Genomic DNA, 11,459 nt, shown 5'->3' on the forward strand with positions numbered 1-11,459 from the left:
TGCAGGATAAGCTGCCTGGCACAAACAATGAACACTGAGAAGGTCCCACAGCTCTGTCACTCTCCTGGTTCATGTCAGGGGAGTATGCCTGCTCAACCATTAAAGATACCCCTGATTCCAGAGCTCCTTACCAGAGCTGTGTCCAGGGGAGTTCAGATCTGTGGTTCTACAGGAGCAGGAGTGAGCCGAAGTACAGACAAAAAGCAGTAATTCAGAACACAGTATTTTTACATTCAGAACAGAGCCTTTTTACATGGGAACCTTTATTCTCATTGAGATCTGTACATTCAAGTCGCACATGCTTTTGTCTTTGACGGAGCTCGAACACTGGACCACAACAGCCTGGTCAGATAGAACAGTTTTAAGAGTCTACGCCTCGAAAGTAGCCAGGAAATTTGTGACTATTTCCTTCAACTTTGCTTCTGTCTGGTCAGAAATCTTCCCTTCAGTCCTGTGGAAAGAGTTAAGTTAAATTCTGACACAGCAATCAAAACAGGGTCAACCCTGAGACAAACACCAAAGCTTTATAACAAACCTTCCCATTTCTGACAAATTCAGTAGATAAATGAACACATTTGTTTGGAGCATAAAGCCATCCCACTGACAGAACATCCCTTCTCCTATAAGAGCTAGTCCTGTTTAAGAACTGAAGTTTGTTCACAAATTCTTTTAGAACGGCCATATGTATTCCAGCAAGGCCCAACCTACAGAGCTGAGCCCCAGAGACAGAAGGCATATGATTTTCTTCACAACAAAAAAAGCCAGGACCAGTTTCCAGGACAAGACCATGGAAATACTCAATCCCTGCAGTTCACTGCAGCACTTAACCCACAGCACTCCCAACAGCTCAAAGCTGCCCAAAATACAGGAATTGATTCAATCAAGCAATTTTCAGGTACAGGCTAGAGGAGACGCACTGCAAGAAGGTTCACTTTAACCATCAGCTGCACCTCCTAAGAGCTGAAGCTGAGGAAGACAGATAGGAGGGAGGCTGATTTAATCCCCAGTTTTGATACAGCCAGCTGAACACTTTACGTTCTAAGATACACTAGAGTAACAGTCCAGTGACCATTATCTGCACTCCAAACATCAATATTCTTGGGATAAAGCAAGGTAAACCACCATACCTGATTGTGGAGAGGAGTGCCTGGTGCTGGCTCAGTACATGAGCAAGGAAAGCACTCTCAAATTTTGTTATCTTGCTGGGCTCCAGCTTGTCCAAGTGACCTCTCACACCAGCATAGATGACTGCCACCTGCTCCTCAATAGCCATGGGAACTGCAGGAAAAGACAGTACTCACACCATTGGAATTCTTCCATCAGGACACAACAGACTAGAGAGTCCTTGGAAGACCAAGCGCACATGGACAGCTGGGTTCAAGCAAATCTGAATTTACCATGTGCACAGAACAGACACAATAAATGCTAACCAAGCCTGACCTCATCAGCACGAGGCACTAATGAGCACCCAGACTCGCCAAGCCCAGGGCACTCACCGTACTGGCCCTGCTTGAGCAGCTCTGTCAGGCGCACACCACGGTTCAGCAGCTGCTGCGTGGCAGCGTCCAGGTCAGAGCCAAACTGGGCGAAGGCAGCCACCTCCCGGTACTGAGCCAGCTCCAGCTTCATGGTACCAGCCACCTGCAGAGTACAAGCCAGAGCCACTGCCATCACCCCAAAGTGTGTCTAGGAGCTTGAAGGTTATCTGGCAGCTTACAGTTTTCACAAGTCAGTTCTGCCTTGCATTCCAAACAAGGCAATCTAAAAACTGACAGATGATTATAAACATTACAAAAATCCCACACTTTACCATAAGCATGCTATTTCTCCCTAAAACAGCAGTTGTTGATAGGAAATCTAATTCTATGACTGGACTAAAAGCCTGCAATTAAGAGTGCATTCTCTAAGTGATCAGTACTCACACACCAAAACTTAATCCTGTATCTTTATGCAGATACTATTTCCCTTTCTCCCATGCCTTTCTCAGCAGGTAATGGAAGCATTAAAGAGAACTCTAAAGCTTGTTCTTTTATAATTTCATAACACTGAAAGATCAAAAGCTTTAGTCCGTCTCTGTTCACATCCGTCTCTGTTCACAGCTCATCAGAGTGAAATGGCTTGGGAGGCTTACACACCACTCATCTCTAGCACGAGGACAAACAGCAATTTCTCAATTACCTGCTTCATAGCCCTGGTCTGAGCAGCAGAACCCACACGGGACACAGACAGACCAACGTTGATGGCTGGACGGATACCTTTGTAGAACAACTCAGTTTCCAAGAAAATCTGCGGGACAGAATTGAATCATCTTGTTCAGAAGCCTGGAGGCCTCCTCAGACCAGCCACTAAGTTCCATGGAAATGCTGGGCTGCGAGGAAGCCCTACCTGTCCATCAGTGATGGAGATGACATTGGTTGGAATGTAAGCAGACACGTCGCCAGCCTGAGTCTCGATGACAGGCAAGGCGGTCAGAGAGCCGCCTCCGAAGGAGTCGTTCATTTTAGCTGCTCTCTCCAGCAGCCGAGAGTGCAGGTAGAATACATCACCCGGGTAGGCCTCACGGCCAGGGGGGCGGCGCAGCAGCAGAGACATCTGACGGTAGGCAACGGCCTGCATGGAGCAAAGACAGTCTTCAGAGCTCAGCACCTCACTTAACATTTTAGATTTCTAAACATGAGATGGTCTTACTGCTACAGACACCAATGCTCCCCAAACGGCCTAAATCCCAAGTTTCCTAACCTGTTTCGACAAGTCATCATAGATGATTAGTGCATGTTTCCCATTGTCTCTGAAGTACTCCCCCATGGAGCAGCCTGAATAGGGAGCCAGATACTGCAGGGGTGCTGCATCGGATGCTGTGGCAGACACCACAATAGTGTACTTCATGGCATCTGGAAAGGATTGGAGACATCTCTCAGTGCATTACATCATCATGCCCAAAATCAGCAAACACAACAAGCATGTCAAGTACCAGCGCTGAAGCAAGTCCCGGCAGTGTCACCACACTGCTACAGTAAGGCCCAGCACACCAGCTGAACACGTCTTGATAGCAAATCTGACTCACGAAGTCTCAAGGGCAAGTTTGTGGCAGCTAATATCTAACACCTGCAAACTTCTTTCCCATTTAAAACAAAGCTTAAAAGTAAGCCAAGCTTTTGTTCTAGAAAAAGCTCACACTGAAAGCCCACGGTTTCCTGGCTGCTGCAAGACAGTACAACCCTCTGTAACCCAGTCTCAAACAAATTACTGTCCTTAAAATGTGGGGTTTCCATGCCAGGTGCCAGCATGTGGTCAAAGTGCCCGATCTCCTGCTAGCTCTGTTATATGTGGAGCCTTAGTCATGGCAATCACCAACTCTGAAGAGGTGCTATCCTTTAATGCCTTGTGTTTGGGCAGTGAAAGCTTTTCACCACATTTTCAGCTGCCATTCACACTGACTGGCACATGGAACAAGCGCCAAGTCCACGACAACTTGAAGGCCACAGCTTGTCACTAGGCCTGCCTGACTGCCAAGATGAAGCTTTCAACTCTGCTAACAAAAAAACCTAAAATCACAGGGTGACTTTTCCAGAAGCAATTCAGCAGTTTGGGGTTCTCAAAATAGTCTTCTTAATTGTGATACAGCAAAAATGAGATCTTTCCCCCATATTGCTACAAAAATTGCTTCTTCACAAAATTAACTATTTCACGCATGTAATACGAATTCTGTCTACACTTGCAGCCAGGGGAGGTCACAGCAGCACTCAGCTTTACAATGAGAACAGGATGTCATTAGGTGCCAGGCTCAACCATCTCCCAAAATCACCTGCATCAGTGAGCCTCTTCACCAGCTGAGCAACAGTGGATCTCTTCTGGCCAATTGCAACATAGATACAGTACAGCTTCTTCTTCTCATCTGTGCCATCATTGAATCGTTTCTGATTGATTATTGTGTCAATTGCAATGGAAGTTTTCCTGTGGAACAGACAGGCTGGTAAGTTAAGTTACCCAAGGTTCTCCCAGCCCCTACCCAAGCCCGTGTGCAGCTCCGCTGTACCACAGTCTCTGTTTACGGAACATTTTAGGCTTGAGTATTTAACTTACCCGGTCTGCCTGTCACCAATGATCAGCTCACGCTGGCCACGACCAATGGGCACCAAGCTGTCCACAGCCTTAATCCCAGTCTGCATGGGCTCACGCACAGAGATCCTGGGAATGATCCCAGGGGCCTTCAAGCCAACTCTCCTACGTGTCTTAGATGCAATAGCACCCTAAAAGAAAGGAAAAAACTGCTGACATCTGTATCACACAGATAAAAGCTGAGGTAGTTAGCACCCAGCTACACTTACCTTGCCATCAATTGGATTGCCCAGGGCATCCACAACACGGCCCAGCAGCTCCTCCCCCACCGGAACATCCACAATGGCACCAGTCCGCTTCACAACATCCCCCTCTTTGATCAGTCTGTCGTTACCGAACACGACAACACCAACATTGTCAGGCTCCAAATTCAAGGACATGCCCTGGGACAGAGATCACATCACCTTCAGAAAATCCATACTGACATGCATAAAAAACTTTAATATTGACAAGATTATTTCACTGTGTACAAAATCCTACATGGTCTACCTCAACCTTGTGAGAAGAGTCAAAGTTCTGCTTTTATGTACAAAGTGTCTATTTCCTTCCACATGGGCTAGAGAACCTGCCCAAGTTTTCAACTTACCAGGTAGTTATACCCCAGCAGCCTAGCATTCAAGTCAATTGTTATTTTAAAAACAACAGAAAGGGTAAGCAAGGTTCAAGTACAATACAGGTTCAAGTACAATATTACTCCCTTGCCTAGAAGCTGGAAAAGGACTGGCTTCTTCTCTGCCCAAGGTGAAATGGTTCATTAAAAATGCTCAAAGAGCTGTTACAGTACTCTTGAAACAGGTTTTCACTCTAACCCACTAAGAGGACTACAATAAACCAGCAAGACACATAATGTATTGAAGCAGAGAGTTCATCATTAAATAGCAAACAGAAAACATACCCTGAAAACAAAGAAAAAATCCAGCGCCAGGTTAGTCCTTTTACTTTCTAAATGAAGACAAAGATGGCTCAAATGTTCAAATGTTGGCTGGCAATCAAATGCTGATACTGAAAGCAGTGTTACAAACTAAAAAAACCCCACCAGTTATTATGTATTAAAGTTGCAATGATGCAAGAGGTACCTTCAACCATAGTCTCAAGTTCTTAGTAAAAAACTGTCTTTTTAGTATCTCCATGGTAAAGGAACTCAGTGACAGCTTACCTTCAGCCCAGAAGAGAACTCAACCATCTCCTCTGCCTGGACATTTCTCAGGCCGTACACACGGGCAATACCGTCACCAATGGAGAGCACGCGGCCTGTCTCCTCCAGCTCAGCCGAGGTGTCAGCTCCCAGGATGCGCTCTTCGAGAATAGAGGATACCTCGGCAGTACCTGGAGAGACGTGATTGAAATCAGATTACAACACGCACTCAGTAAGCTTGTCTCCAATTCACAAGGTACCCTTTCTCAGCTGTGCTGCAAAGTCTAGCTAGCAACATATTTACCTAGGGTAAGATAAATACCAGCCTCTGTATTCCCAGCTAATAAAAGCAGCTTCAACTTATCATTACCAGCCAGCTTCAACCAAAACAGGCCTGGCTGTGTGGTTATCCACTTTCCTTATTTTGTCCTATGCTCTCTCTCCCCCCCCCCCGAAAGCAATTAGACTAATTAATCAGCCTTAGCCCAAGGAGAACAGGTCTGCTTGCAGAGCAGTTATTTAGCCTTGGATGCCTCAGCACACCTTCCCAAATGATTTGTAATCCAAGATCCACACTTATATAAAGGAACTTCATTATGTTTCAGGAGCAAGTTGTTAGATATAAGATATAAAAATATATTCTCCATACTTCTTCAATTTACTTCCAACAGCTTGTTACCTCCTCAGCTAAGAAACAGTAAATAACACTGTAAAATTTATTTCCTAGTAATGCCCTAATCACGTTACACCACTTAAAAAATTGCGCATGAAGCACTGCCAAACACACTGCTATGCAGTACAGCTGTCTTCCCTGAACACCAGACTGCTGGCAGCAAAATAAAGTTGTGCTCAAGGACACAAGGTCAAACCCAGGTAGGCCTGGGCAAGTCATCCCCTCCTTCATTCTGTTACAGGCAACTCCAATCTGGGGCTATTTTTCTTCAAATTATTTTCAAATAATGCCACAAGTGAGTGGAATCCTAGTGAAGCAGGTATGCTATGTAAGCTAGCTGACATGGCCACTCCCTGCTCTGGGGGCACTGTCAAGTTATTAAAGAGAAGTTTGCTGGATGTGACTGTGTAACTGTTCACCTAAATACTCTCAGAACATAAATATCCTCGATGCTGTCAACTAACACTCACCATAATCAAATTCCTTTGGTCTGACAGACCAAATTCTTAACCACACTCAAGACCTTTCTCAGACTCACCCGTCTTCTGAAAGCATGGTTTGGAGGCATGGAGGTTTCTTGTAGCAACAAATGCTGCACTGAGGGTGTTTCTGGAAACCTGAAATAAGGCAAAAAAAATGCTGGGAGATTAACACATCTTTGATCCTGAGCTGCTTATGATGCATCTCAGCTTTGCATTAAGCTCCACAACACCCCATTCACAGCTATGGAGTTCTGGAACCAAGTCCAGCACTACTAAGAAAGGACAGATAATGAAGGACATTGCTCCAAATCCCTCACTGCATTTTTCTGCAGCGTACTAATGTAATCATCAACTGCTGCAGCAGGTCCTCAAGGGAAACCTCCTCACATTTGTCATTTCTTTGCTGAATATGAGAACCTTGGAGAATAAAGAAATCGCTGCACCACTGAGGGTTCTGCATTGGGAGAAGATTGTGTCTTCTAACACAAATCTAACTGCAGTGGCTTTGGTATTGTTAACACACATAGAAAAAAAACAAAAAAACAAAACCACAAAGCACTTAACAAAAATACCTCAGAATCACAATTACTTTAGAAAAGAGCTCTGAAGTCATTGAGCCCAACACAGACCAAACACCACCTTGCCAACTAGACTATGGCACTAAGGGCATTACATCCTTAAACGCCTCTAAGACTGATGACTCCACCACCCCCCCACCCCGAGCAGCCCCTTCCAATGTCTCATCACCCTTCCTGTGAAGAAACTCTTCTCACAGCCAATTTTAAACACTAAAGGAAAAAAAAAAAAAAACAAAAAAAAAAAAAAAAAAAAAAAAAAAAAAAAAAACCACCTGTGATAACGAGTGCATTGTAAGATCATGATTTTGGACATTAAGCAAGGCTCCCAGTACAGCACCATGCAGCAACGCTGAAGCCATTTAATGCCCTGCAACCCGAGCAGCCCTCTTCCCCATTCATAATCATTGGAAACACTGGCAGGATGGTTTCTCACGGCTCTTTACACCCTCCGTTTCCTCACAAACATGGGTTAAACCCCTCAACCGCCTCACACCTCATACCTACAACCTTGACCTTGCCCTGCCAGCTTTAAACCATTAGCCCCAGCCCGGGCAAGGACACCCCGTTGCTCAGCGGGGTCCGTCCCACAGCGCTGGCGGTACATTCCGTGCTTCCCTCCCCACACTCCCGCCGTCACCTCCTCACACCCTCAATGTCACAGCGGCCCCCAAGATGGCGGCAGTGCCGCGCGTCCCTCCGGCCCCCCGGGCTCCGGGGCGGGCACGGCGCTCACCAGGCCAGCCTGCCGCGGCAGGGAGCGAGCGAGGGCGGCGGCCACGCGGGCGGAGAGCATCGCGGCGGCGGGTCCCCGGGGAGGCTGAGGCTGCGGGACGCAGAGGACTGCCGCCCGCGCGCTCTGCACACAAAATGGCGGCGGCGCTTCACGCCCCTTTTGGCGCCTAGGCCGCGCCCAGGGGGCGGGCCGCGCGGCGGAACTACTTCCCGTGCCCCTGATTTGTATGTGCGTGTGTATATATATCTACACACAAATACGTAGAATATGTAATAAAAATAATATAAATAATATAAATAATTAAAGAAACCTAAATGGGGCTTTTAGGAAAAAAGTCCACTGCTAGAGGTGTCCTTGAAATGTCCCTGAGCGGGCGGAAGGGGCGGGCAGTGAGGGAGGACCGGAGATGGGGGACGGGCAGGGACACGGGAAGGAATAGGACAGGAACTGAGGCAGGGACAGGGACAAGGACAGGAGTACGGAAAGGAACAAGGACAAGTAAAGGGCCATGGAAAGGCATGGGGACATGGGTAGGGACAAGAGCAGGAGCACGGAAAGGAACAGGGCCGGGGACAGTGGGAGGGACAGGGGCGCGGAAGAGAACGGGGATAAGGACGGGCAGAGGCAGAGACAGGGACAGAATCTTGGATAGGAGTATTACCCCGCGGGCTCGTTTTTCGGTCTGCAGTACCATTTCACACACCGAGGCGAGGTATTTCTCTCTTTTTCTAGTTAGCACAAAGCAGGTAGCTGGCTGTCTAGGCTATCCATCACCAAAACGTTACTCTTTGTGCATTAAAACCACCTAAGGCGTCAGCATTCATTGGTTACAAATTACATAACTTCTCTGTTAGTTGGTGCCAATCTATTAACTACCACTGCAATTAACACCCAGACCCTTCCCTAGCTGGAGCTTTCGCTTCTCAGTCTGTTTTGAGTTGGTTGTCAGTGAGATGCTGGCCACAATCTCCCACTGCCAAAATTACTTTTCTCCCAGGTACTGCTCAGTCCTACTGACTTCAGTCCTCATGGTTCTCATCCAAACAGCCCATTTCACTTGGAATCGTCTTGATTTCCTTAAAATAAGTCAGCCAAGCACACAATGCTCACAACAGGCAGCTGCTTAATCTTAGCTGTCCTGCTACAGCCACTGATTAAATCTTGAGGGGTGCAAATCTGGTGGGACTCAGGATCAAGGGTAGGGAAAGGATGGGTCAGAAACAACGCTGTCTGCAAAAGCTTGATTCCTTACCTGTTGTGTAATAAGCCAATAATTGGACACGTGAGAAAGACATTGATTATTTATTGCAGGGTTGTGCAAGCCTGGTTGCTCAGTGGTATTCTAGAACTATCAAAACACTTGACAATTTATACATTTTAGCATACAAAGGAACTGGTGTTCACTGGCTATGTGTTACATAGTTCTCTTATTAATTAGTATTCTACTGGTTAACGATTCTGTTGTTTCTCATGCCCAGTCTTTCTCTTCTCTTGGGTTGGTGGGTTTCTTGGGTCAGTTGTCACAGATTCCCCCTGCCAGAATTACTGTTTACCTAGTCAGAGCTGGTTTCAGCACAGATGCTGGGTTCACTTTATTAGTTTCTTCCTCATCTTGACGTTCAAGCAGATGTCCTTGTGGCCTGTAAACTCTGCATTCTCTGTGCCTATCAGTAGTACATCCTTCCTTTCCAAGCTCTGTTAACCTCCCCCTAGGTCTGAGATTGTTGAAGCATATCAAGCCCTAAACCTTGACAAGGAAATTCCAGCAATAATAATTTGTTTTCTCATAATACACAGACATCACTCAGAGCTTGCTTGTTAGCTGTTTTTTTTTGTTTCATGGACTAAATCTGGTTGCCCCAAGGTAGCCCAGAAGATAAGAGGTTGTGTGCCTCAAACACCAATATCTGGATAACTGTGGAGCCAACCGAGCATTGTTGGTAACAAGAGTCAAGATCTGTTGGTAAAAACACAGCTGTGAGGAAGAACATGATGTGGTTGCAGAAAGGGCCATTCAGAGATAGGACAGCATTTTTCTGGGACAAACATCCTGGTTCTAGTTCCTGGAGACAAACAGAGCACAGCACAGGAATGAAGGCAAGAAGTGGTCTACGACTGTACAGGGAATCAAGACCATCAGAGATCCATGAAGCCCTCCAACCCAGAAAGGTGTAGAAAAATGACATGCAGATGATAAATTTGCATACAAAGTGAGAAAGTTGCCTCCAGGGCCGGGGAACTCATCTATAACAGGTTCTCCCACCAAGACCATATGTGCAGGTACCCAGGACCCTAGACATTCCACCAACTGGATCAACAGTGGAACCAAGCCTGGTGATCTCTTTCTTCCTCTCTCCCCCTCTCTAATCCAGCTTTCTTCCCTTTCACCCTATCCCTTTATCCAAAACCCACTACCATGGGTTTATATGAGGAGGTCAGAGACTAAGATTAATTTCCATGCCGTGTGTAATTTCACTTGGGAAACTTGTGAACGTTCTGACTTTTGTTGTTCCTTTTGACCACAAGCATCTACGAATCTTGGATGCTCCATTCCCCTAAAGGATTGGACACCATACCAAGCCATGTCCAACCTGGGCCAGAACACTTCCAAGGCTAGGGCATCCACAGCTTGTCTGGGAAACCTGTGCCAGGGCCCCCTCAGAGCCAGGAATTCCTTCTCAATATCCCACTTGTCCCTGCCTTCTGGTAGTGGGAAGCCATTCCCTGTGTCCTGTTCCTCCATGCTTTGTCCCAAGTGCTTCTCCAGCGCTCTCCCGTGTCAGGGGCTCTGAGGTCTCCCTGGAACCTTCTCTTGTGCAGCTCTCCCAGCCTGGCTCCAGAGCAGAGGGGCTCCAGCCCTAGGAGCTTCTCTGTGGCCTACTCTGGCTCCAGCAGCTCTACATCCTTGTGCTGTTAGAGCCCAGGGCTGCAGGCAACTCTGAAGGTGGTGTCTCATCTGAGTGGGGCAGAATTGCCCCCTCCCCTAAATCTGCAGCTGGGGATAATTTTATGTTCCATATGTGAGACAGGATTTGGTCTACCAGTGAGAAAGTGCTGAAACTCAAGCACAATGTGAGCAGTCCCTTTGGTAATCCAGAGAGGCTGGTAAAGCCACAGGTTCCAGTGGTTTCCCCTTCTGGGAATTGAAAAGGTTAAGTGAAAAATCTTCAGCTACTTTGCATGTGTTGTACCAAATGCGATTCTTCAGCAATTCTTTCCATGCTGACTATTTCAGAACTCACTTAAACTTCTGTAAAAGTGCCTGAAAAAGAAAAAAAAAAACCAAACCACATCGATGTTAATAATTAACACCATCATTCCTCCGGGCAGGGCTTGACATCCCTTTTTGTGAAGACAATTTTCTGAATATCTGATGTCAACCTCCCCTGTCACAGCTTGAGGCCGTTTCCCCTTGTTCTGTCCCTGTTCCCTGAGAGCAGAGCCCGACCTCCCCCCTACCCCCAATCTGTCCCCTCCTGTCAGGAGTTGTGCAGAGCCAGAAGTCCCCCCCGAGCCTCCTGTTCTCCAGCCTGAGCCCCTTTCCCAGCCCCCTCAGCTGCTCCCGGGGCTCCAGCCCCTTCCACAGCTCCGTTCCCTTCCCTGGACACGCTGCAGCCCCTCCATGTCTCTCTTGTCCTGAGGAGCCCAGAGCTGTCCCCAGCACTGGAGGTGCCTCAGCAGTGCCAGCCCAGGGGACGGGCCCTGCCCTGGGGCTGTGTCACACCATGGCTGGGACAGC

General features: G+C 47.2%; 1 protein-coding gene across 1 annotated transcript; it reads right to left on the bottom strand.

Annotated features, from left to right (window-relative positions):
* Nucleotides 1-243: 243 nt before the first annotated feature.
* Nucleotides 244-7,869, bottom strand: ATP5F1A (ATP synthase F1 subunit alpha). Its single transcript, XM_040090571.2, has 12 exons — nt 7,721-7,869; nt 6,466-6,544; nt 5,276-5,445; nt 4,329-4,502; nt 4,084-4,250; nt 3,806-3,954; nt 2,740-2,891; nt 2,386-2,610; nt 2,179-2,286; nt 1,497-1,641; nt 1,128-1,278; nt 244-451 (listed from the first exon to the last, which is right to left on the bottom strand). Exons 1-12 carry the CDS (start codon nt 7,778-7,780, stop codon nt 370-372), a joined length of 1,662 nt encoding a protein of 553 aa, XP_039946505.1. The 5' UTR covers nt 7,781-7,869; the 3' UTR covers nt 244-369.
* Nucleotides 7,870-11,459: the final 3,590 nt, after the last annotated feature.

The sequence above is a fragment of the Hirundo rustica genome, chromosome Z (genome assembly GCF_015227805.2).
Source record: "Hirundo rustica isolate bHirRus1 chromosome Z, bHirRus1.pri.v3, whole genome shotgun sequence".
In the NCBI taxonomy this organism is placed as follows: domain Eukaryota; kingdom Metazoa; phylum Chordata; class Aves; order Passeriformes; family Hirundinidae; genus Hirundo; species Hirundo rustica.